Source organism: Triturus cristatus, chromosome 9 (genome assembly GCF_964204655.1).
Source record: "Triturus cristatus chromosome 9, aTriCri1.1, whole genome shotgun sequence".
NCBI classification, from domain to species: domain Eukaryota; kingdom Metazoa; phylum Chordata; class Amphibia; order Caudata; family Salamandridae; genus Triturus; species Triturus cristatus.
In genome coordinates, this window is record NC_140592.1 from 76,537,628 (window position 1) to 76,564,086 (window position 26,459).

At 42.6% G+C, this 26,459-nt stretch overlaps 1 protein-coding gene across 1 annotated transcript in view; it reads left to right on the forward strand.

The window, feature by feature from the left end:
- FAM194C (family with sequence similarity 149 member C) overlaps window positions 1-26,459 on the forward strand; it is a 269,174-nt gene that overhangs the window by 84,150 nt on the left and 158,565 nt on the right. Inside the window, exon 7 of the mRNA XM_085624449.1 lies at window positions 25,925-26,077. Within this exon, the coding sequence (XP_085480575.1) occupies window positions 25,925-26,077 (153 nt within the window). The remainder of the gene's footprint in view (window positions 1-25,924; window positions 26,078-26,459) is intronic.

The window sequence follows — 26,459 nt, forward strand, 5'->3', positions numbered from 1 at the left end:
TAAAGCTGGATTGCTTTCACACACTAATTGCTGGAGATGTTCCACCTCTGGTTGTGACATAGTTCATATAATTTTCAATTTTGCATCATTGGAAGTCTCCTTCTCCACCCTCTCAGGAAGAATGGCTGGTGGCAATGATGCAAACAGCCCTACATGAGCGCACAATTTATAACCTTCAAGATCAAGTTGATGTATTTCTCCAAACCTGGTCTTCTTTTTTAAAAACTGAAATTAACACTGATGCCAACTCCACTCTCTCTCCTAATGCAAACACTTAAATTAACTAATTCATTATTTTATATTTTGTGTATTTCTTTTCTTTTTCCCTTTCCTTTATCCTTCATCAATTTATTTCCCCCACTCCCGTCCTCCTTCTCCTCCCTCCCTTCGTCTGGCTCTATTATCTCTCACTGTTCTCTTATTCTCTTCTTTACACTTTATCTCTTTTCTCTTCTTTTCTTCTTTCTTCCACTTTTCATATCAATTTTCTCCTCCCCTTTTTTTTATTTAATGTTTGTGCTCTGAACTAATTATTTTAATTTTCTTGTACAAAGTCATTCTCTTTTATATTTAGATTTATTCATATTTTATATATTATAATATGTATAATATCCAGTTCTTATTCATGTTCTTTATACCATATATCTACTCACTTATTTATTCATTTTAATATTTATATATAATATGATTTCTTATTTATTCGTTCATATTTATCATCAACATATGTATTTAATATTATCAATAATTCATTGTTTTATTATTTCTGTGTTACTCTGTATTTCATGATAAAATTCAATAAAAAATGTAAACACAAAAAAAACAGGCTTAGAGCCCGCCATCACTTACCATTGGTTGGCTTCATCATCACTCTCATTTCCTTTCTTCTCGCTGGTCACCACCTGCCACTTTCCTTTTTCATTCTCTTTATGTGTTTGTCCCTTTGCTGGAGCATGGATCAAGTACTGTACTCATTAATATGTACTTCCACTTCTCACGCTCAGATTACGGTACTTGTTTTTTAGCTCTATTTCTAGTATTCCATAGGAGTGCATGTGTTTGCAGGCCGCCTCCCCCGTTCACTGTGATTGCCCGATCTGACCGGTTCTCCTCAGTGTGTGGCTGTTAGGGTTAGTTTGTCAACTTCCTGTTTTTCCCTGTCTGGTGACTTTTCCAGGACAAGTTCGCTAAGTTTTTCACCATCTCGCCCCCTTTTCACATACTGCAAGACATGGTGTATTGTTGCTGAGCTGATAGCCCTGCAGCGAGTTTATTCCCACGTCTGTGTCTTGAGCATGAGGCAGAACATACCGCACACTGGTGCTGTATTCTCATTCACATGTAAAACTATTTAATTGGTGATAAAAATGGATGAATTGTCATTAATATCCAGAACCGCAATCACAATCGGTTACAGCTTCATTTTGTTCTCCTGCTCCATCCTGTGTCATGTCTAATACTGTGTAATTGCTGTCCTGCGATTGGAATGCTAGACATTTCATATGCTTCTGGATTCTCGTTCATAGAAGCTTTTGAGCGTGTTGTTGCTGTGCTGTCTCCAGTTCTTTCAAACAAAACAAAGAATAGCCATTCCATTGCATATAAAGTTTGGGAACAATCATTTGAAATTACTCCATCTCCAACATGTCTAGCGCACACATTCACTCAATAACAACTTGTTAAACCATCCAATACCTAATCAGACTCACAGAGGCAACATATTGAAGTCCAAAAATCTCTGCAACGGGTCGAGAAATTAGGCTCTCCACACCTCATGTTAAAAAAGAAACGAGGCAACAACTAGGTTGTGACTATAATTCCACAACATTCTAAGACGTGCAAGTCTTGCAACTTCCTTGGACATGAGCCCCTACCACCACATGTCTGCACAAACACAGTGACACCATACAACGTTTGTACATGCAGTCTCAACTATATGCACTCATTCTTTGAATTTCCAGGTGTGTTGAAGATCTAACCATCTACTAGATTCAGCATGTCATCTTGATTTAACCTCATTTTGGTGTACCAGGAGGTACAGGTGTGAGGGGAAGCACTGTTCTATACATGCACCCCTAGGAGTCAACTGCGTTAACTGTAAAGTGCACTGGTTCATTGGCATGAGTACAGTTTTAGAATATACAACTCTCACTACTGATAATGCATGTCAGGCTGGTAGCATAAGTGTAACTCACATGACACTTCTCATGCATCGCAAATGCATGTTTGAAGGACACGTTGCTGAAGGAGCATTCATCCTCAATATCATTTGTTTCTATTCCATCTTCTCAACTATCAAAACAATTGAAAGTATTGACATTTTTTGTGATTCAGTGCCATCTCTCAACAAATGACAAAAGGCACTGTTGATAGAAGTGTGGTGGAGGTATTTTAAAACTAAATGCTTGAAAATTGAATTGAACTCTGGTGATGGTCCATGTCATGATTCCGCATAATTTTATTGGCAAACTTCTGAGGACTTACCAACTGTAACCTTGTCTATCATCTGTGAATCCATCAACAAATAGTAATTTGACTGTAATCATCCACATTTCATATTTATTGAGCTAAAGTGGCAGCTAATATATCTCAACATCCGTAGTTTCTCTCAGAAAATGGTAATCCTCTGTTACCTTGGAATCATTGGAAGCAATTTTTCAACTGTTTTTTACTAGCAATCGGTGGGGAAAGGTACTCTGCAATCAGGAAGCAGACTATTTTACTTCATAATTTGGGAGTTGACAGGAAAAAATCTATGAGAATCTGGATGTTGTTCCTGTGGGCAATGCCGAAAGAGGACCCAGCACAGTGTATGACATATCAGTTTTCATGTTGGAGAGACACTTTATATCACAGATACATATAGTTTTGGAGAGACACAAATTTCTAACGAGGGTTCAAGAGAATTCTGAGAAAATTGGAAGTTATGTAGCATACTTAAAAACATAGGCACATAGTTGTGAATCTGATACTCTTAAAGACTTGCTAATAAGAGATCAATGGTGAGATGTATCAATAACCAAAAGGTGCAAGAGAAACTTCTCGCCAAAAATCCTAATCCCAAGGAGGCTGCAGCTGTACTCGATGGAATAGAAAATGCAATTATAAATGTAAGCAGAAAAATGTGAGTGAATCGAGTGAATTTGGAAATGAAATTACAACACAAGACAACCATAATGACTCTATTTAACGCACTAACGTTGACGATAGAGTTCTCAACAAAGAATGTAAGGCTCAACGGATCAGGTATTTAGGGTGTGGGAGTGAAGGTCATTTTTCTAACAGTCCAGGTTGCTTTGTTAAGTTTGCGACTTGGAAAAAATGTGGGAAGAGTGGTCATTGTGAGCGCAAGTTTTCAACATGATGTTGGGACCACTTAATGAAGAGCTACGTAAATTACTGTGCTTTAGTGTGAAAGAAGAAATTGAGTCTTTTGATTGGCTTGCCCCAGTAGTTTCAGTGATGAAGAATTGAGGAAAGAAAATCAGAATGTGTGTTGACCTGCATGATTTGAATAAGCACATCGGGGAAGACCTACAGCCATTACCAAATAGCACAGAGACCCTTGCAATGGTAAATGATGCAAAATTGTTTAGTGTAATGGATCTATCTTCTGCATTTCACCAAACTTCTCTGCATGAAGTCCAAAGACGTAACCTTCTTTGTTACACTTCTGGGAGCATGCAGGTTGTTTTATGAATGCTCTTTGAATTAGTGTGTGCAGCTGCATGTTTTTAGAGGGTGGGGAAGATACTACTTGATGGTCTACCAAGGGTCCTAATTTTTCACAACAACATCTTGATATATGATATATGGTAGAGACAGGTTTTGGAACGATAAAACTTTAAAAATGGTTTTGAGTAGATTTCAAAGTTTGGAGCTCACCCTCAAAAAAGAAAAATGTGTATTTCAAGTGACTTCAGTTACATATTTTGGACATACCATCTCAGAAGAGGGGATAAGCCCTAAGATAGATTAGGCAAAGAGCATTATTGGAGCGCCTCCTACAGAGAATGGGGGCCAGGTACACTCATGTGTGCCCAAAGGTCTTTGCTAATTTGTCACAACCTAAGGGAACTCTGCTCAAGAAAGGAGCAAGGTTTGACTACTCTGTAGGAATCTAATGAAGGCAAGACAGCTTCAGTGATATTGGTGGCCTGTAATGGATCGTCAGAGAAAGGGTGTGGTAAAGGACGTTTGGCAGTGTGCGAACCATGACAAGTTCAGAATCACGCACTGTGCCCCTCATTCTTTTAGCAACCATAGGTCCATTTGATTTATTGCCTCAAAGTGAACACTATGTTTTATTACTATTTGATTAAAGATCTAAACGGATGATGTGCAAGTGTGTTGCAACTGTTAACACAAGAATGCTGATTGAGTTCCTCAAGGAAGAGTTGTTTTGTGAAGGTATTCCAGATCATTATTAATTATGGATAATGGTGTTTTGTTTATTTGCCAATTAGGTGTGTGAGTTTCTAACAAGTCTTTCTATAGAACACTTGAGAGCAGCACTGTACCACTACAAGCCAATGGCCTTCTAGAGCGAATGAAAAGAAATGTGAAAAGTTGTGCTCAAAGGGTGATTGCTACCAAAACCCTTCTTAAAGAACTTTTTTCATGAAACCTGGTGGGCACACCAAAATACACCTAATTGCATTTGATCAGAATCTTTCCTCTCTAAAAGGTAGAAGATCATACACCAAGGTCAACCCTGCATGTTTGAAATTGGGAGAAAACAAAATTGAAATGTGTGATTGATGCTAAGGTAAATGTATCCTCCCAGAGGAGAAATTACCAAAGAAGTACAAATATATATATATATATATATATATATATATATATATATATATATATATATATATATATATATATATATCCAAATGAAGAGGCTCAAAGTTGAGGTGCCACACACAGCGCGTTTATTAACCTTCTGATATGGGGAGGATTGCGGGGTACAAGACATCACCTTCCAGCAGTTACATGCGCCAAACGCGTTTCGGGCTTACAAAGCCCTTGCTCACTGGCATCTTGCGAGGGGAACAGCCGTTGAAATTTCCACCACACTCGTAGTGGCGATATATAGTCCTGCCTTTAGTGGGCGTGGTTACCTGGCATTCTGGTCTTTGAAGTTCTTTCAATGCCGTGAAGCCCCCAAACAGTCTCATTTACCACAGTGGGTCGCTTTTCACAGGTGGGGCAGGGACCTCGCATCAGTTACCTCACCAAAAACGGTCCGCGTTGTTCCTTTTGTCACCTGTAATCATCGGTGGTAGGAGCTGCAGCGTCAGCAGCGGGGCGCCTCGCGACCTGAGCGGGCCGCTATATATCCAAATGAAGAGGCTCAAAGTTGAGGTGCCACACACAGCGCGTTTATTAACCTTCTGATATGGGGAGGATTGCGGGGTACAAGACATCACCTTCCAGCAGTTACATGCGCCAAACGCGTTTCGGGCTTACAAAGCCCTTGCTCACTGGCATCTTGCGAGGGGAACAGCCGTTGAAATTTCCACCACACTCGTAGTGGCGATATATAGTCCTGCCTTTAGTGGGCGTGGTTACCTGGCATTCTGGTCTTTGAAGTTCTTTCAATGCCGTGAAGCCCCCAAACAGTCTCATTTACCACAGTGGGTCGCTTTTCACAGGTGGGGCAGGGACCTCGCATCAGTTACCTCACCAAAAACGGTCCGCGTTGTTCCTTTTGTCACCTGTAATCATCGGTGGTAGGAGCTGCAGCGTCAGCAGCGGGGCGCCTCGCGACCTGAGCGGGCCGCTATATATCCAAATGAAGAGGCTCAAAGTTGAGGTGCCACACACAGCGCGTTTATTAACCTTCTGATATGGGGAGGATTGCGGGGTACAAGACATCACCTTCCAGCAGTTACATGCGCCAAACGCGTTTCGGGCTTACAAAGCCCTTGCTCACTGGCATCTTGCGAGGGGAACAGCCGTTGAAATTTCCACCACACTCGTAGTGGCGATATATAGTCCTGCCTTTAGTGGGCGTGGTTACCTGGCATTCTGGTCTTTGAAGTTCTTTCAATGCCGTGAAGCCCCCAAACAGTCTCATTTACCACAGTGGGTCGCTTTTCACAGGTGGGGCAGGGACCTCGCATCAGTTACCTCACCAAAAACGGTCCGCGTTGTTCCTTTTGTCACCTGTAATCATCGGTGGTAGGAGCTGCAGCGTCAGCAGCGGGGCGCCTCGCGACCTGAGCGGGCCGCTATATATCCAAATGAAGAGGCTCAAAGTTGAGGTGCCACACACAGCGCGTTTATTAACCTTCTGATATGGGGAGGATTGCGGGGTACAAGACATCACCTTCCAGCAGTTACATGCGCCAAACGCGTTTCGGGCTTACAAAGCCCTTGCTCACTGGCATCTTGCGAAGGGAACAGCCGTTGAAATTTCCACCACACTCGTAGTGGCGATATATAGTCCTGCCTTTAGTGGGCGTGGTTACCTGGCATTCTGGTCTTTGAAGTTCTTTCAATGCCGTGAAGCCCCCAAACAGTCTCATTTACCACAGTGGGTCGCTTTTCACAGGTGGGGCAGGGACCTCGCATCAGTTACCTCACCAAAAACGGTCCGCGTTGTTCCTTTTGTCACCTGTAATCATCGGTGGTAGGAGCTGCAGCGTCAGCAGCGGGGCGCCTCGCGACCTGAGTGGGCCGCTATATATCCAAATGAAGAGGCTCAAAGTTGAGGTGCCACACACAGCGCGTTTATTAACCTTCTGATATGGGGAGGATTGCGGGGTACAAGACATCACCTTCCAGCAGTTACATGCGCCAAACGCGTTTCGGGCTTACAAAGCCCTTGCTCACTGGCATCTTGCGAGGGGAACAGCCGTTGAAATTTCCACCACACTCGTAGTGGCGATATATAGTCCTGCCTTTAGTGGGCGTGGTTACCTGGCATTCTGGTCTTTGAAGTTCTTTCAATGCCGTGAAGCCCCCAAACAGTCTCATTTACCACAGTGGGTCGCTTTTCACAGGTGGGGCAGGGACCTCGCATCAGTTATCTCACCAAAAACGGTCCGCGTTGTTCCTTTTGTGACCTGTAATCATCGGTGGTAGGAGCTGCAGCGTCAGCAGCGGGGCGCCTCGCGACCTGAGCGGGCCGCTATATATCCAAATGAAGAGGCTCAAAGTTGAGGTGCCACACACAGCGCGTTTATTAACCTTCTGATATGGGGAGTATTGCGGGGTACAAGACATCACCTTCCAGCAGTTACATGCGCCAAACGCGTTTCGGGCTTACAAAGCCCTTGCTCACTGGCATCTTGCGAGGGGAACAGCCGTTGAAATTTCCACCACACTCATAGTGGCGATATATAGTCCTGCCTTTAGTGGGCGTTTTTACCTGGCATTCTGGTCTTTGAAGTTCTTTCAATGCCGTGAAGCCCCCAAACAGTCTCATTTACCACAGTGGGTCGCTTTTCACAGGTGGGGCAGGGACCTCGCATCAGTTACCTCACCAAAAACAGTCCGCGTTGTTCCTTTTGTCACCTGTAATCATCGGTGGTAGGAGCTGCAGCGTCAGCAGCGGGGCGCCTCGCGACCTGAGCGGGCCGCTATATATCCAAATGAAGAGGCTCAAAGTTGAGGTGCCACACACAGCGCGTTTATTAACCTTCTGATATGGGGAGGATTGCGGGGTACAAGACATCACCTTCCAGCAGTTACATGCGCCAAACGCGTTTCGGGCTTACAAAGCCCTTGCTCACTGGCATCTTGCGAGGGGAACAGCCGTTGAAATTTCCACCACACTCGTAGTGGCGATATATAGTCCTGCCTTTAGTGGGCGTGGTTACCTGGCATTCTGGTCTTTGAAGTTCTTTCAATGCCGTGAAGCCCCCAAACAGTCTCATTTACCACAGTGGGTCGCTTTTCACAGGTGGGGCAGGGACCTCGCATCAGTTACCTCACCAAAAACGGTCCGCGTCTTTCCTTTTGTCACCTGTAATCATCGGTGGTAGGAGCTGCAGCGTCAGCAGCGGGGCGCCTCGCGACCTGAGCGGGCCGCTATATATCCAAATGAAGAGGCTCAAAGTTGAGGTGCCACACACAGCGCGTTTATTAACCTTCTGATATGGGGAGGATTGCGGGGTACAAGACATCACCTTCCAGCAGTTACATGCGCCAAACGCGTTTCGGGCTTACAAAGCCCTTGCTCACTGGCATCTTGCGAAGGGAACAGCCGTTGAAATTTCCACCACACTCGTAGTGGCGATATATAGTCCTGCCTTTAGTGGGCGTGGTTACCTGGCATTCTGGTCTTTGAAGTTCTTTCAATGCCGTGAAGCCCCCAAACAGTCTCATTTACCACAGTGGGTCGCTTTTCACAGGTGGGGCAGGGACCTCGCATCAGTTACCTCACCAAAAACGGTCCGCGTTGTTCCTTTTGTCACACTATGTTTTATTACTATTTGATTAAAGATCTAAACGGATGATGTGCAAGTGTGTTGCAACTGTTAACACAAGAATGCTGATTGAGTTCCTCAAGGAAGAGTTGTTTTGTGAAGGTATTCCAGATCATTATTAATTATGGATAATGGTGTTTTGTTTATTTGCCAATTAGGTGTGTGAGTTTCTAACAAGTCTTTCTATAAAACACTTGAGAGCAGCACTGTACCACTACAAGCCAATGGCCTTCTAGAGCGAATGAAAAGAAATGTGAAAAGTTGTGCTCAAAGGGTGATTGCTACCAAAACCCTTCTTAAAGAACTTTTTTCATGAAACCTGGTGGGCACACCGAAATACACCTAATTGCATTTGATCAGAATCTTTCCTCTCTAAAGGGTAGAAGATCATACACCAAGGTCAACCCTGCATGTTTGAAATTGGGAGAAAACAAAATTGAAATGTGTGATTGATGCTAAGGTAAATGTATCCTCCCAGAGGAGAAATTACCAAAGAAGTACAAATATATATATATATATATATATATATATATATATATATATATATATATATATATATATATATATATATATATATATATATATATATATATATATATCCAAATGAAGAGGCTCAAAGTTGAGGTGCCACACACAGCGCGTTTATTAACCTTCTGATATGGGGAGGATTGCGGGGTACAAGACATCACCTTCCAGCAGTTACATGCGCCAAACGCGTTTCGGGCTTACAAAGCCCTTGCTCACTGGCATCTTGCGAGGGGAACAGCCGTTGAAATTTCCACCACACTCGTAGTGGCGATATATAGTCCTGCCTTTAGTGGGCGTGGTTACCTGGCATTCTGGTCTTTGAAGTTCTTTCAATGCCGTGAAGCCCCCAAACAGTCTCATTTACCACAGTGGGTCGCTTTTCACAGGTGGGGCAGGGACCTCGCATCAGTTACCTCACCAAAAACGGTCCGCGTTGTTCCTTTTGTCACCTGTAATCATCGGTGGTAGGAGCTGCAGCGTCAGCAGCGGGGCGCCTCGCGACCTGAGTGGGCCGCTATATATCCAAATGAAGAGGCTCAAAGTTGAGGTGCCACACACAGCGCGTTTATTAACCTTCTGATATGGGGAGGATTGCGGGGTACAAGACATCACCTTCCAGCAGTTACATGCGCCAAACGCGTTTCGGGCTTACAAAGCCCTTGCTCACTGGCATCTTGCGAGGGGAACAGCCGTTGAAATTTCCACCACACTCGTAGTGGCGATATATAGTCCTGCCTTTAGTGGGCGTGGTTACCTGGCATTCTGGTCTTTGATGTTCTTTCAATGCCGTGAAGCCCCCAAACAGTCTCATTTACCACAGTGGGTCGCTTTTCACAGGTGGGGCAGGGACCTCGCATCAGTTACCTCACCAAAAACGGTCCGCGTTGTTCCTTTTGTCACCTGTAATCATCGGTGGTAGGAGCTGCAGCGTCAGCAGCGGGGCGCCTCGCGACCTGAGCGGGCCGCTATATATCCAAATGAAGAGGCTCAAAGTTGAGGTGCCACACACAGCGCGTTTATTAACCTTCTGATATGGGGAGGATTGCGGGGTACAAGACATCACCTTCCAGCAGTTACATGCGCCAAACGCGTTTCGGGCTTACAAAGCCCTTGCTCACTGGCATCTTGCGAGGGGAACAGCCGTTGAAATTTCCAACACACTCGTAGTGGCGATATATAGTCCTGCCTTTAGTGGGCGTGGTTACCTGGCATTCTGGTCTTTGAAGTTCTTTCAATGCCGTGAAGCCCCCAAACAGTCTCATTTACCACAGTGGGTCGCTTTTCACAGGTGGGGCAGGGACCTCGCATCAGTTACCTCACCAAAAACGGTCCGCGTTGTTCCTTTTGTCACCTGTAATCATCGGTGGTAGGAGCTGCAGCGTCAGCAGCGGGGCGCCTCGCGACCTGAGCGGGCCGCTATATATCCAAATGAAGAGGCTCAAAGTTGAGGTGCCACACACAGCGCGTTTATTAACCTTCTGATATGGGGAGGATTGCGGGGTACAAGACATCACCTTCCAGCAGTTACATGCGCCAAACGCGTTTCGGGCTTACAAAGCCCTTGCTCACTGGCATCTTGCGAGGGGAACAGCCGTTGAAATTTCCACCACACTCGTAGTGGCGATATATAGTCCTGCCTTTAGTGGGCGTGGTTACCTGGCATTCTGGTCTTTGAAGTTCTTTCAATGCCGTGAAGCCCCCAAACAGTCTCATTTACCACAGTGGGTCGCTTTTCACAGGTGGGGCAGGGACCTCGCATCAGTTACCTCACCAAAAACGGTCCGCGTTGTTCCTTTTGTCACCTGTAATCATCGGTGGTAGGAGCTGCAGCGTCAGCAGCGGGGCGCCTCGCGACCTGAGCGGGCCGCTATATATCCAAATGAAGAGGCTCAAAGTTGAGGTGCCACACACAGCGCGTTTATTAACCTTCTGATATGGGGAGGATTGCGGGGTACAAGACATCACCTTCCAGCAGTTACATGCGCCAAACGCGTTTCGGGCTTACAAAGCCCTTGCTCACTGGCATCTTGCGAGGGGAACAGCCGTTGAAATTTCCACCACACTCGTAGTGGCGATATATAGTCCTGCCTTTAGTGGGCGTGGTTACCTGGCATTCTGGTCTTTGAAGTTCTTTCAATGCCGTGAAGCCCCCAAACAGTCTCATTTACCACAGTGGGTCGCTTTTCACAGGTGGGGCAGGGACCTCGCATCAGTTACCTCACCAAAAACGGTCCGCGTTGTTCCTTTTGTCACACTATATTTTATTACTATTTGATTAAAGATCTAAACAGATGATGTGCAAGTGTGTTGCAACTGTTAACACAAGAATGCTGATTGAGTTCCTCAAGGAAGAGTTGTTTTGTGAAGGTATTCCAGATCATTATTAATTATGGATAATGGTGTTTTGTTTATTTGCCAATTAGGTGTGTGAGTTTCTAACAAGTCTTTCTATAGAACACTTGAGAGCAGCACTGTACCACTACAAGCCAATGGCCTTCTAGAGCGAATGAAAAGAAATGTGAAAAGTTGTGCTCAAAGGGTGATTGCTACCAAAACCCTTCTTAAAGAACTTTTTTCATGAAACCTGGTGGGCACACCGAAATACACCTAATTGCATTTGATCAGAATCTTTCCTCTCTAAAAGGTAGAAGATCATACACCAAGGTCAACCCTGCATGTTTGAAATTGGGAGAAAACAAAATTGAAATGTGTGATTGATGCTAAGGTAAATGTATCCTCCCAGAGGAGAAATTACCAAAGAAGTACAAATATTTATATATATATATATATATATATATATATATATATATATATATCACTGAAAAAACCATAGGTTTCACACATGTTATAGTTAGCAGGACATTTCACTTGTGAAAAACCAATGAAATTCCCCCGTTATAGTTAGTGCAGGCAAGTATAACTCACGCGACCGCAATCCTCTGCTGATGACGTCAGATATTACATCACTGTATTTAGACACTTATTTACCCATGTCTTCTTCCATTAATTTTTAGCTATACATATATTACAAATATTTTTTTTTCAGAAAAACACATATGTCATCAGTGATGTAATATATGACGTCATCAGCAGAGGATTGCGGTCGCGTGAGTTATAGTTGCCTGCACTAACTATAACGGGGGAATTTCATTGGTTTTTCACGAGTGAAATGTCCTGCTAACTATAACATGTGTGAAACCTATGGTTTTTTCAGTGAATTTGCAAGGTTTTTTAAATGCTAATTCCTAACTATAACGTGTGTGAAACCTATGGTTTTTTCAGTAAATTTCAAAGGTTTTTTAAATGCAATTTTTTTTTTGAGATTTTTGGTCAAAAATAATATCCAACCTATGTAACCTATGTATAAAATAATATATGTACTATATCCTGCATTATGGAATGGTTCATTTTAAAAAAATTAATGTTTACATACAGTTGTACATCACAGTTATTATCTTCTACAACCCTTGAAACTTGTATTTTTTTTTTTTATGGATTTTTTGCCGTGCGCGTACGGTAAGCTGACGCTACGCGCTCCGTACGTCATAAGTACGGTGCGCTTACGTGATACGATGCGCGTACGGTAAGCTGACGCTACGCGCTCCGTACGTCATAAGTACGGTGCGCTTACGTGATACGTACATGACATACGCGTACATGCATGCGCGTTGCGCGGAACCAACGTTGCGGTTACGCGGGTGCGTGTAATGCGCATGCACGAGTGCGTCCTACGTACGCGCTCCGTAAGCGTTCCGGAAGCGCATATTTACGTCACGTTTGCGCATGCGTACTTGTTTACGAGCGCGTACCGTAAGCTTACGGAGTGCGCATGGTAGGTCATGTGATCCACAAAGAACACTTTTCATTGGTTGAAACTACTTTCAGTTCCAGAAACTTCCCACACCACACCCATTCCCCTCATTACTGCTTGAGATCCCCTAGGAGAAGGAGCTGAATTGACATTGAGATACAATGGCAGAGCAGCAGTCCTCTTCTGAGAGTGAGCCTAGCAGCACCATCATCAGACAGAGAAGGAGGAAACAAAAGGATTCTTTTGTGTGGGAGTATTTTACTTTTCCAGAGGGGCAGAAAAAGGTCAATGCTCCATTGGTCACTTGCAGACTTTGTGACCGTGTTTTATCTACAGGAGATCCAAGGAAGAAGTATTCCTTTGGAAATCACTCTATGATGAGACACCTTAGGGATAAACATCCCAGGACCTTTGCTCGACATACTGAAGAAAACTCTTCAGTAAGTCACCGGAGCCCAACCTCAGAAGCTCAGCCGAGTACATCATCGGCAGCTCAGCTGAGCCCTTCCTCTGAGGTGGGAGCATCACCTTCTTCAGCTCCTCTGGACATTAACCCTCGATTTCGGAGGGTTTCAATGAGGTGTACAACGTGTTGTGGTCTTATTGTTTTTGGTGAGACCAGTGTTTCCCTTATTAACAATAAGATAGACCAGCACGTTTGTAGACGGTCATAATATTCCCATTCTTTCTTTCCTCTATCCCTGTATTAACACAACGGCTCTTTTAAGAGCCAACCTTACCTCACAATTTAAAAAAAAAAATTTTAAGCTTTCCTTTTTGAAAAAATTTGTTTGCCGTGCGCGTACGGTACGCGTAGTCGCGGAATCGTTACGCGAAGTTCGCGGAATTTTTCCGTTTACGCCGTGCGCGTACGCTACGCGCATTCCGCTATTTTTCGAAAAAAAATTACAATAAATTTTTGCCCTTGGGGGTCCTTTTGGGACCCCCTGACAAAGGCTAGGGGGTCAGGAACTGTCCACCCTGCCCCCTTTTCACGTTCTCCACCTTTGTTTTTCACCCCCTCAGACTGCGAGAGACAAAATGGCGGCCGACACTTCCTGGTTTCGACCGATTCGAATGTTTACTAAGCTCTAACAACCAATAAGAATCGCGCTCGTGCACGGCGGCGTGCGCGTACGGTAAGCTTACGGTACGCGCTCGGAGCGCGCCTATAGATATATATATTGATTTAAATGCTATTTTCTCAGGAAATACTGAACAGATTTACACGAGACCTTCAAAAGGCACATCCCTGACCTGAGGGCTACCTCTCTGCCAAATTTCAAGTAATTCTGTTCAGCCGTTCGGGCTGTAGCTCGGACTAAAGGTCCTATGGAAAAATGCATTGGGAAAACGCGTTTTGGGACCCCCCCTTTTTCTCAGCCGCCGCTTGACGAATCCCCCCGAGACTTTCAGGGAAGGTGCGGAGCGGAGCGCCCCACCTATTTTGAGAATTTCGCGAGGATTCGTCAATTGGCGCCAAAGTTATTCCAAATAGAATGTTGCGGATTTCCTATGGAAACAAACACGGTCCTAACTATAACTATCTACTGGCGACCGCCAGTAGATTATCTATATATATATATATATATATATATATATATATATATATATATATATATATATATATATATATATATATATATATATATATATGATGTAAAGAATTCTGTGAGTTGTGGGTGAGGGATGGTTGGTGATTAGGTGTTAGTGAGAAAACCTGGTCTTATCAAGAAAGGACTATCCTTGTTTATAGACCCATTTATAATCAGCGAGGTGAAGACAAATTTAGTCATTTTGGACCTAGTGATGTCTTGAGTACGCCCAAGTTATTGAAGTTTGTTGACACACCACAGTGTTGGAATCTCAGTGGGAAATAAATCACCTAATTTCAGAAGTGATAATACCCTTGAATAAAGATCTAAGGTAATTAACAAGAAGAAGCCTGCATGGCAAAGGGAATTTGTGATGGATTCATTATTCAGTAGCTATGTCATATTTCTAGAAAACATTCATAATTTCTTTTCTTCTTTTTTTACGATTCTAAATGTTATCATTTCAGGTATTATCACTCAGTAATTATATATATAGTTGTTTTCTTCTTTAGTTTGATTGTATTATGTTAATCTTTCTAGCTATAAATCTATTGTTAATGTTTTGGGAGGAAGATGTTTTATATAATTTCTGTCCTACGTTTGGAATCTTAGGCATGTCATATACCTCTGGAAACTGGGCTTTAAATTTTATGAGCGAGTGGATGCTGTGCTGTCCAGCTGTACATTTGGTGGTCTCTATCCTGCTGACTATCAAATAAAAACCTGGCGAGTATCTACCTGTGACTGCTTTGTCTCATCTGGTTACTGGACCTGAACTTAATACCTCCACCGGTATCTCTGGATGGAGCAGGCACTGGATGCTCTGTCTACACACATGCTCTCTGTCTATCCTTTACTGCTGGTGTGTGACAGCTCCTTTACTTCCAGCCCCAGGTCCCAAGGCAACGCTTCCAAACATGGAACCTTTCTACATTTCCACAGGATTGAATGGCAAATCTCCCTACAAGCTGCCTCCAGGATTGTGGCCAAAATGACAAAGAGATGCCGATTTGGATTCTTGGACTTCCCAAATTACCAAGAGTTGCTTAGTGACCAAACACAGGGCTTCGGCTTTAAATAGGTTTGCAAAAAGGGCACCATTTCACTCCATTTTTCCAGCAGTGGAAATCTACAATGTCCAAATCAGAAGTGTAGCACTGTGTAGTGCAGTTCTTTTAGGCCACTGCAATACGTCTTCTCTGGGGGTTGTCTGAAAACATCTTTTTAAGGGCCCTTTTGCATCACGGTTGGGGGGCTCCCTTATTGCCCCTGAGACTTGATCTTGCTCTGAGGGCATTTACTGATCTTTCCAAGTTACGTTCTATTTTATATTGGATTTGAGTCTTGGGTACACATGAACTGAAACCGCATAGAGATGCCCTGAGAGATACTGTTGGTTATCAACAATCCAGTGGATTCCTTGGGTAACCTACCTCAAGCAGTCTCTGATCGACCTGGGCCTGAGCACCTGTTGGCACCATCCATTATCTATCCATGCCTCAATGGCAGCTGTTGTGAAGGCCAAAGTTTGGGCCATGTGCATGGAGTTAAGAGGAGTGAGACAGACTTCATTGTCACTTTTGTTTCCTTGCTTCTCCAGCATTACCTACCGATTTCACATTCTCTTCATGTGTTTGTCCCTGCGATGGAGCATGGACAAAGTACTGGTTAATTACTTTGTCAGTGTCCTACCGCTGCTCACAGTCAGATTGAGGTGCTTTTTTTTATTCAACTTCTAGCACTGCACAAGGGTGCATGTGTTTGCAGGCCGTCTCCCTGCTCAGCATTATTATTTGCCCTGTTGCCCTCCTGCTGCCCCCTCCTGCTGTCAATTGTCTTGCTGCCCTGCCCCGCCTTCCTTCCACTGTCCATCAAGTTGTTTGCCCCTCCCGCCATCCATCATCTTGTTGTGTTCCTCCCGCCCTCCTCCTACTTTACCTCGTGTTGCTTGCCCCCTCTCACCTTCCACGAACTTTCCATGTTGGCCCACCACAATCCACCGTAATAACATAAAAAGCGTTATGGTGCAGCCAGAGCTGGCCTCACCATGGAGCTTTTAAAGAAAACATTTTCAGCTTCAGCTCCCTGTCATGTTGTTGCTTGTCCCCCGTCACTCTGTCCCGCTTTGTTGCTTGCCCCCTCTAACCTTCCCACCCCGTCACCCATTGCTTGCCCACAATAAAAAATACATTGACAAATCCAAATACCTCTTGCATGTGCAAGAGCTATTTAGCTTTGTCAATATTATTTAGTCATGTTGTACAACAGCGCGGGTACTGTGCAAAACATGTCTGGAAGTAAAAGGAAAAGTTCTACAACTTAGCCAGTATTCAATGCATCAAGCATCAATGCTTGTTAAGATTGCTTTACCTGTGGTCTGTTTAGGCAGCCTTAGAAGAAGAAGGGCAGAAGGTTTCAGAATAATGGGATTTGGGATAGAAGACACTTGGCCAAACCAAGAAGTGTGTCATCACCGTAATCTAGCCAGGATGAAATGGTGGCATGCATTATGACCCATTCACCAACAGTATAAGAAATGGGGGGATCATTTTGAGGATTCTCAAGAGGGCAATTATGTTGCCCCAAGGGTGAAATTGTAGATGGAGATCAATAGTGATCCCAAGATTTTTTACTGTATTTACAGGAGTGGAAATAGGAGCAAGGATTGGGGGTCAGGCTACATATAACCAAGTTGTCAGCCGATTACCAAAGGTAAGGACCTTGCTCATGTCAAAGTTCTCCAGCAGCAGATCGTGGGTCGTCCATGAGGTTCAGTGACTAAATATCGAGGGACAAAATATCGACTACACAAAAAATCGACACCAAAATATAGACGGACAGAATATCGACTCCCTATCTACAAACAGGAAAGTACTAAAATATCGATTCCAAAATATAGACTGTCAAAATATAGTTAGCCAAAATATCGAATTTTTTAAATGTATTAAAATTAATATAAAATTAATTAAATATTAAAAACAATTAAATAAAACATACATAATATAATATAAAAAAGCTTAAAATGTAAACATAATATAAGTAATTTAAAAAAGTCGAGATTTTGTTGGATAGTGAGAGCGTAAAAATTACTATTCCCACTCCAGTGAGTGCAACAGTAGGGAAAGCGTTGGATAGCGAAGAGGTAAAAATTACTATTCCCACTCCAGTGAGTGCAACAGTAGGGAAAACGTTGGATAGCGTAGGGGTAAAAATTACTATTCCAACTCCAAACAGTGCAACAGTAGGGAAAGCGTTGGATAGCGTAGGGGTAAAAATTACTATTCCCACTCCAGAGAGTGCAACAGTAGGGAAAGCGTTTGATAGCTGGAGGGTAACAATTACTATTCCCACTCCAGAGAGTGCAACACTAGGGAAAGCGTTGGATAGCGCAGGGGTAAAAATTACTATTCCCACTCCAGTGATTGCAACAGTAGGGAAAGCGTTGGATAGCGGGAGGGTAACAATTACTATTCCCACTCCAGAGAGTGCAACAGTAGGGAAAGTGTTGGATAGCGGGAGGGTAACAATTACTATTCCCACTGCAGAGAGTGCAACAGCAGGGAAAGGGTTGGATAGCGTAGGGGTAAAAATTACTATTCCCACTCCAGAGAGTGCAATAGTAGGGAAAGTGTTGGATAGCGGGAGGGTAACAATTACTATTCCCACTCCAGAGAGTGCAACAGTAGGGAAAGCATTGGATTGCGTAGGGGTAAAAAATACTATCCCACTCCAGTGAGTGCAACAGTAGGGAAAGCGTTGGATAGCGTAGGGGTACAAATTACTATTCCCACTCCAAAGAGTGCAACAGTATGGAAAGCGTTGGATAGCGGGAGGATAAAATTAACTATTCCCACTCCAGAGAGTGCAACAGTAAGGAAAGCGTTGGATAGCGCAAATGGAAAAATTACTATTCCCACTCCAGCGAGTGCAACAGTAGGGAACGCGTTGGATAGCGTAGGGGTAAAAATTACTATTCCCACTCAAGTGAGTGCAACAGTAGGGAAAACGTTGGATAGCGTAGGGGTAAAAATTGCTATTCCCACTCCAAAGAGTGCAACAGTAGGGAAAGCATTGGATAGCAGGAGGGTAAAAATGACTATTCCCACTCCAGTGAGTGCAACAGTAGGGAAGGAGTTGGATAGCGGAGGGTAAAAAATACTATTCCCACTCCTGAGAGTGCAAAAGTAGGGAAAGTAATGATTAAAATTTAAAATAAGATTACAATAATTATCAATACCGATAAAAAGTTAATTAAAAATAATTACCAATTAATAACAATTAATTACCATTTAAAAATATTAATTACCAATTGATAAAAATGTATTACCAATTAATAATATTTAATTACCATTTAAAAATTAATTATCAATTATCAATACACATAAATAAAAAAAAATTATATTTACTTTATTACAATTAATTTACTTCCCACCCAATTCCCCTATAAACCCACAACCCACTCCCAATAATAAAAAATACAATTAACATTATCAATTAATCAATTAAAAATAATTTTGCAAATAATAAAAATTATTTAGCAATTCATACAAATTATTTACCCATTAATACAAATTAATTACCAATTATTAATTAATTATCAATTAATTATCAATACACATAAATACAAAATTAATTATTTACTTTATTACAATTAATTTACTTCCCACCCAATTCCCCTACAAACCCACAACCCGCTCCTAATAATAACAAATACATTTAACATAATTATCAATTAATCAATTAATATAAATTAATTAACAATTAATACAAATTAATTACCAATTAATAATTAATTATCAATTAATTTATTATCAAAACATATAAATATAATTAACATTTAATTAACCATAATTAAATTACTTCCCACCCTATTCCCCTATAAACCCACAACCCACTACGGAATTAAATGACGCAATAATTAAATTACATAACATTCATTTGTTGAAATAAATTAAACATACATTACAAAAATAATACATCATTTTAACACATATACTACCATACATAACACAAAAAAAAAAATCGATATTCTGGTAATCTATATTTTAAAATTCGATATTATGGTATTCTATATTTTTAAAGTCTATATTTTGGAAATCGATATTTTGTACCCCAATTTCGATATTCTGACCTATCTATATTTTGATAAGTCGATATTCTGTCCACTCTATATTTTAACTTCAATATTCTGGGCAGTCGATATTTTGGAATCGATATTTTGGGTGTTTACCATCCATGAGACAACCTCGGAGAGGCAGTTGTTATGGTCTATATAGAGAGATCAAATTCCCATTGCTAAGTTGAATCACGAGTTGTGTGTCATCCGCATGGTTAAAAGAAGGAATTCCCTTAGGATCAAATCAGATTCTTCACTGGTGGCACAGAGGCTTAAACAAGATGGGATGCCAAACCCTGAAGAGCTCCACAATGAACAGACCAAAATGAAGGTTAAAATGGGAAATGAGATTCCCATCAAATTCAACCTATTGATGTAGATAATATGATCCTCAGTTTCGAAGTTCATGGAGAGGTCCAAAAACATTATGGCGAAGAGCTGCCCTAGTCAATAATCATAAATGGATGCCAGTGTCCTAAGCTCTGCTCGGTAGCCCATGGCCAACGCTATTTAATGTCAGTGCACCTAATACCAAGTCTTGAATCCACCAAAGGCCTCTTTAAGCCACTGCCCGGCACTCCCTGACCCTCTCACTCTTGTGGATTCCTACTTCCTCCCTTTGTGACAGTTTCTTCATCATTCCCTTCCTCCTTTCCCTTTTTTGTGTTTTTCTCTCCCTTGCTGTCGGGAAATGTCCGAAGAGGATGAATAAGTGCTGATTGTGGAAGAGGTGTGGCGCAGCGGCCAGGGTGCCTGACTCCGGACTACAGGGTTCACGGTTCGATCCCCGGTGCCGGAGGGAGGTTAGCCCAGCACCAAGTGACACTGAGCAATAGCTTGCTTAATCTTCCTGAGGGCCCTCGGCGCCAGGACACCACTTTGGAGGTAGCTATGCGCTTTACAAATACTGGTATTTCATTTCATCTCATCCCCAAAAATAGCACCGGTCACCCCCACCAGTTCAAATTAACCACTGATCATTGTGTGGTGTCAACAGCAGCAACAAGAGCCATTTCTGTCCCATGAGCAGCTAATAAATCCAAGTGGGCAAAATCTAACCTCTAAGATAGGATGGCCAGATGGCCTGGAGAGGCAGAAGAGAAATAGGGTAACAAATTTACTAGAATAACGTGGTCCGCCTATGTTTTAAACAAATATAAGATGGAGGAAGTTGAATTGTGTTAATTTAAACATAGTGTTACTCAATTCTTTATCTTTCTCGGCACATACCTTGGACTATTCCTTATCGCTCAGTACCATCCCACATCTAGTTCCCCCATTTGTCTGTGATCTTGGGGGAATCTTACCAATAATATTTCTTATAGAATTTGAAAATAGAATAGAAGGTTGAAGATAACATACTAGACAAGAATGACTAAAGGTAAGCGAGGAAGCAAATAATTAGGAAAATAATTAGGGAAAGTCTTGTGGTATAAAAAGACTGAGGAAAAAGGAAAAGGAAGCCAGCACTGGCAATGCGAATTGGTCTTTCCTCTGGGACCTTTGCCAATGATTTTTTGTGATGCAGTACAGCATCTAAAATGCTTTTTGGCAATGCTGTGCAGCGTCATCACAAACAAAAAGAAACAAATGCATCATGACGTAATGTGTATATAGCGCAAACGCTTCATAGCACCACTGGCACCCGCAACACTTGAGTGTGGGCATCCTGTGGCCACACACAGCATTTTGCCTTGATGGACTTGCCCATTGATACGGTGGCTGGGCTCAACCGATAATTTGCTGAATCTGGCTCTGCTGGAGGGAAGTGAAGAAGTGGTGTGTAAAATTGCAAAGGTTTCCTGATGCAAAGTTTGTAAACTTGTTTTTATATCTCTTCGAAATGGGAGTATCTAGTTGGCAGAGGTAGGTACCTTGTCCAAATAGGGACCCTTGCTTCTAGTCAGGGTAAAGGGGATACACTTCTAAAATAACCCCTGCTCACGCCCTTGGTAGCTTGGCACAAGCAGACAGGCTTATCTCAGAGGCAGTGTGTAAAGCATTTGTGAACACATACAGTAATACAGTGAAAACACTACAAAAGGACACCACACCAGTTTAGAAAAATAAGTAATCTTTATCTAAACCAAAACAAGACCAAACACCAAAAATCCACAATGCAGTAATAAAAATACGATTTTCAAATGGTAGAGGTAGTTCTGTTTAAAGAAAATTGCAGATGCAACACTTTTCACAAAAAGTACCTTGTATGCCTCACGCAAACAAACTAAAAGGGCCGCAGTTAAGATGATGCGTCAGTTCCTTACACTCAGGGAAGATGAGGCGTAGGTTCCTTGCTCCGGGGGAGGTGATGCGTCGGTTCCTTACTGCGGTGCAGGGGAGGTGAGGCGCCGGTTCCTTACCGGAGAGGAGGAGATGCATTGGTTTCTTACTGTGTCCCCCAAAGATGCGACAGACTTGGTGCCTCGATGTGATGCGACAATCTGGGACGATGCGTGGATTCTTGCAGCTGCTCAGCAGGGCTTGCATCGGAATTGATGCGATGATCTCAGAATTCGGAGATCGTTGCACTTGATGCGGCGTGCGGCGATTTCTCGAGCCGCGGTAGATGCTACGATGGTTTCTTCGGGGATGCGTCGTAAACAAGTACAGATGTGTCGTGCTTCTCGTGTTGCGTTGATTTTCCAGCTCCCAGTAGAAAACGATCTCTAGAGGTCGACAACAACAGCAGGCACCTCTTGCAGGTCAGAACTCCCAGCAAAGAAGTTCAGGGGATCTGGTGGTGACGTCTTTGTGTCACTGAGACTTCAGAACAGGAGGCAAGCTCAGTTTCACACCCTTGGAGATCTTCCTCAAGCAGGGAACACAGCAAACAGCAAATTCCTTTCTCCTTTCCTTGGCAGCAAGTAGCCACTGCCGGCCAACCCCAGACAGCAAAGGGTCAGTATTCCTCCTCAGCTTCTCTGGCTCTTCTCTTTGGCAAAGGTTCCTCTTGATGCCCCAGAAGTGATCTAAAAGTTTGGGGCCTGGGTTCCTCTTTTTACACAGTAAAATCCTTTTTTCTCTGAAGGCAGAGAGTTTCTGTGCCCAGCCAAAACCAGTTCTGTCCTCACTGGAGCAGCTTCCAGGCAGGAGACAGCATTGTGGAAGGAAGACCAGGCCCATTCAGGTGAAAGGAAATCTCCTCCCCCTAAATGCAGCCCAGGTCTATTCAGCCCAGTCCTGACTCATCAGACTCTCTGGAGCCACTGCACCTCCCCAGCCCCTGTGACACTAAAGCTAGACAGTCAATACACATCCTGGCAGAAGCACACTGGATGGCTGAGCAAGAAAATTCCTACTTTCTGAAAGTGGTATTTTCAAACACAGAATGTAAAAATCACCCTCACTAAAAGATGCATTTTTAACATTCTGAGTTCAGGCATATCAAAACTTTATTTTCCTACCTTGTTCCCAGGGGTAGTTGTGTGTATAAGATGTTATGAACAAACTTCCCATTCTATCCTATGGGAGCAGGTAGCTGTGTAATAGTGAAAAACAAAATTGGCAGTATTTCACTGTAAGGAAATGCCACACACATCAGGGCATATCCTATCTTTAACATACATTGCACTCTGCCCACAACGGTACCTTGGGCTTACTTTTAGGGGTACAAACATGTAATAAAATGGAAGGTTAGGGCCTGGCAAGTGGGTGCACTTGCCAGGTCGACATGGCAGTACCAGACTGCACACAGGCTCTTGCAATGGCAGACCTAAGTTACATTTGCAGGCTTCTTATGTGGGTGGCACAATCAGTGCTGCAGCCCACTAGTAGCATTTGATTTACAGGCCCTGGGCACACACAGTGCACTGTACTAGGGACTGACTAGTAAATCGAATATGCCAATCATGGAATAACCAATACATAGCAACTATTTACAAAGGGAGCACTTGCACTTTGGCACTGAACAGCAGTGGCAAAGTGCCCAAACCATCTGGACCATCAAAACGAAGTCCAACACACAGCAAAAACACAGGAGGTTAAGGCAAAAAATACAGGGGAAACCCGCGCCAATGATGCCAGGTCTAACAATATCTCTTTTACTTCGTGAAATTCGCAGGGTTGCAACTTAAAAAGAAATTGCTGGAGAAAAAAATCACACAAACGTAGACATTGCAGAAACACACCCTGATGAAATACACAATTAGTGGGAGTATTTTCTCACGAAAAACATTTGGTGTGTAGTCTTTTCTGAAAATCTTTTGATTTCAAGAATTTTCAGCTGAAAAAGTTGTGCCAAGGGGACACACTTTGTAATGTAACTCTTACTTCTTAATCAATAGGAAACGTATTGACAGTGAGTGAGTGTCAGATGGTAAAGTAGAATATGAGCAGATGATGTAGGAAAAAGGAAAAAGAGCACATTGATCTACACCGATGATAATAGGTATGATTGACTTGGGGGATAAAATGAAGGTCATTAGCAATCATTGACAAAAACAAAACTTGGTTGATAGAATTGCCAGAATCTATCTTTTTTTTCAAAAAACATAATTTTATGTTTTTGTGAAAACAAATATCACACAAAATAAGGTTGGTCAACATAATAGAACCTTAAACAATAGGCTGTACCACACAGTGGTTCACTAGATGCCATATGTTAAAGCAGAGCTTCTTGAACTACAAATCAAAACCCCTACAGGAAAGTCCATAAGCATTCCTCGACCCTCCAACCCCCCAAACCCTAATATCACAGGTATATGACTCATCCAGAGTGCCATCCAGCATTTAACTGCCCCTTCATGGGGCCCAACTCCCCCCTCACATTTTTGTGACCACCATCACGCTGCATAGACATACACACCAATCCATTCCACACCTCTACGCAGCCATGACATGATCCGTGGAACTTACACACCATATCATGTGTATTTGTAATGCATATGTTCACCCAGAGGGTCCCTTGTTGCTGAATAACAGAAATTTGTTGTTGTCCATCTCAATGGTACTCCTTTTATCGATTCCAAAAGGATAAACCACTGAGTGGACTCACCAGGATTTGAACCCCTGACCATGAAATCAACACTGATCAGTGTATTTGATGCTTTAATCCACTGCACCACCAGAGGAGTCTTCCTCCACAGCTGTATCCCATTAGGGCAGTATCAGACCCAGCAAAGAGACGGGCAGTTGATATCTGGCAGGTCAACACTGTCCTAAATGTCCATCATTGCCTTACAGGGGGCTAGCACTACTTCCGCCACTATGGCAGCAGACAGATCTTCTTTCACCTGTTCCCAGATTGGTAAAATCATGTCACACACACTCAACATATGCCCTCACTATTTTTTCTGCTGTAGGTTGGTCCAACCATCGGACCCATGGAAAACAGTTCACTATGCTGAACTTTATTTAATCTGTACCAACCTCAGACTGACCTGAATCCCTACCTCTGTTGGGTGAGTCCATGATTCATCCCATTCTCTGTCTTCTTCTCAGGACTAAATGGAAACCCCGCTCCACCTCAAATCTTGTACAGTATCTGGCATACTAAACAAAGGGTCCCTTAAATGTTTGAGGTTGTTCCAGTTTGAATGAGTCTTAATTACTGGAAATTAAACTCATCTCATTCTGTTCTATTGTGTGCTCATGCTCCCATTTCAGATATTTCAGACTACCATGTGCACATAACTCTTGGTCTTGCCCCCTAAAGGGTCAGACTGACTTAAAGTGCATAGCCATGCACACTTTACACGGGAATGTAAACTCTGTGGTTTTTGTTGGGTATCGGAGAGAAAACTTTCCTCAGACTTTAAAATGGGAAATCGGTGTTTCGGGACTCCCCTCTTTTTCTTCACACCCAGTTGACGTATCAGCACAAAACATTCAATGAAGGAGCCAAAGAGAATGAACCTTTATATGGACAGATTTATTGCCGATTCGTTGAAGGGTGTCAAAGTTATAAAAGAATCAAAAAATGCCTTGTCAAACCTAACTATAACTACAGAGTGGTGACCACCAGTGTGTAATATAAATATATATATATATTTATACTCTTTGCACAGGCTAATTTACTAAAATAGTCTCAACATAGATAAACATATGGGTCCCGATTCACAGAAGTAATCTGAGACAGACTCCTAAACTTACTACTTTTGGTATTCACAGAAGGCATTTAGTAGTAGTAAAGTTAGGATTTTGTCTTAAGTCTGCCTTAGGTCTGTCATAAGTCTGTCCTAAGTTTGTCTTAAGTCTGTCTTAAGTCAAACTTAAGACAAAATCCAAACTTTGCTACTACTAAAATGCCATCTGTGAATACCAAAAGTAGTAAATTTAGATTTTTGTCTCACATTAGTTCTGTGAATCGGCCCCGTGGTAAATATCATGAATGTACATCTTGAGAAGTGCCAAAGGTTTCCAGTTTCAAATGACTATCCACGAGGTAATAAGGACTTATTTCTCCTATTTTATGAAGATGAGTTGCTAAGTACTTGACTTGATTTATCAGCTATCCATCTGGACACATAGCTGCCTGTCAGATACCTCATCTTGGACACACCAGAACGTACACCTTTCTCTTTGAAGACTCACAGCCGCTATCAATGATAGCCTCTTTCGTCAATGATGGCCAAGGATGTGTCTATTACACCAATCGGAGCAGGTGAGAGATGTTCACTTGTATTGATTTGCATACTTTCCTGATGTCCTCATGATCCATGCCACAATAACTTATATCTTTATAATGATAAATGATATGTCTGTGGAGAATTTCTCATTTCATACTACTGGGCCACGTGCTGTTTTTCTGTAGTTTGTAAGTTGCATCATGGACTTTCCATTTAATAACTGTATAGGTTGCCCTTCATTTTTGAATGAACAGTATTTAATCTGTGGGAGATTTTGTGGTTCTCTTGAAAATGTATTTACTAATTTGGCTTATTCATGGAAAGGCAGACCTGTAAATTAAGTAGAGGCAAAGACATTGAAGTGGGTAGTGAAAGAACAGCCTGGAAAGTACAGGGAGTCCTTATATGCCATATAAA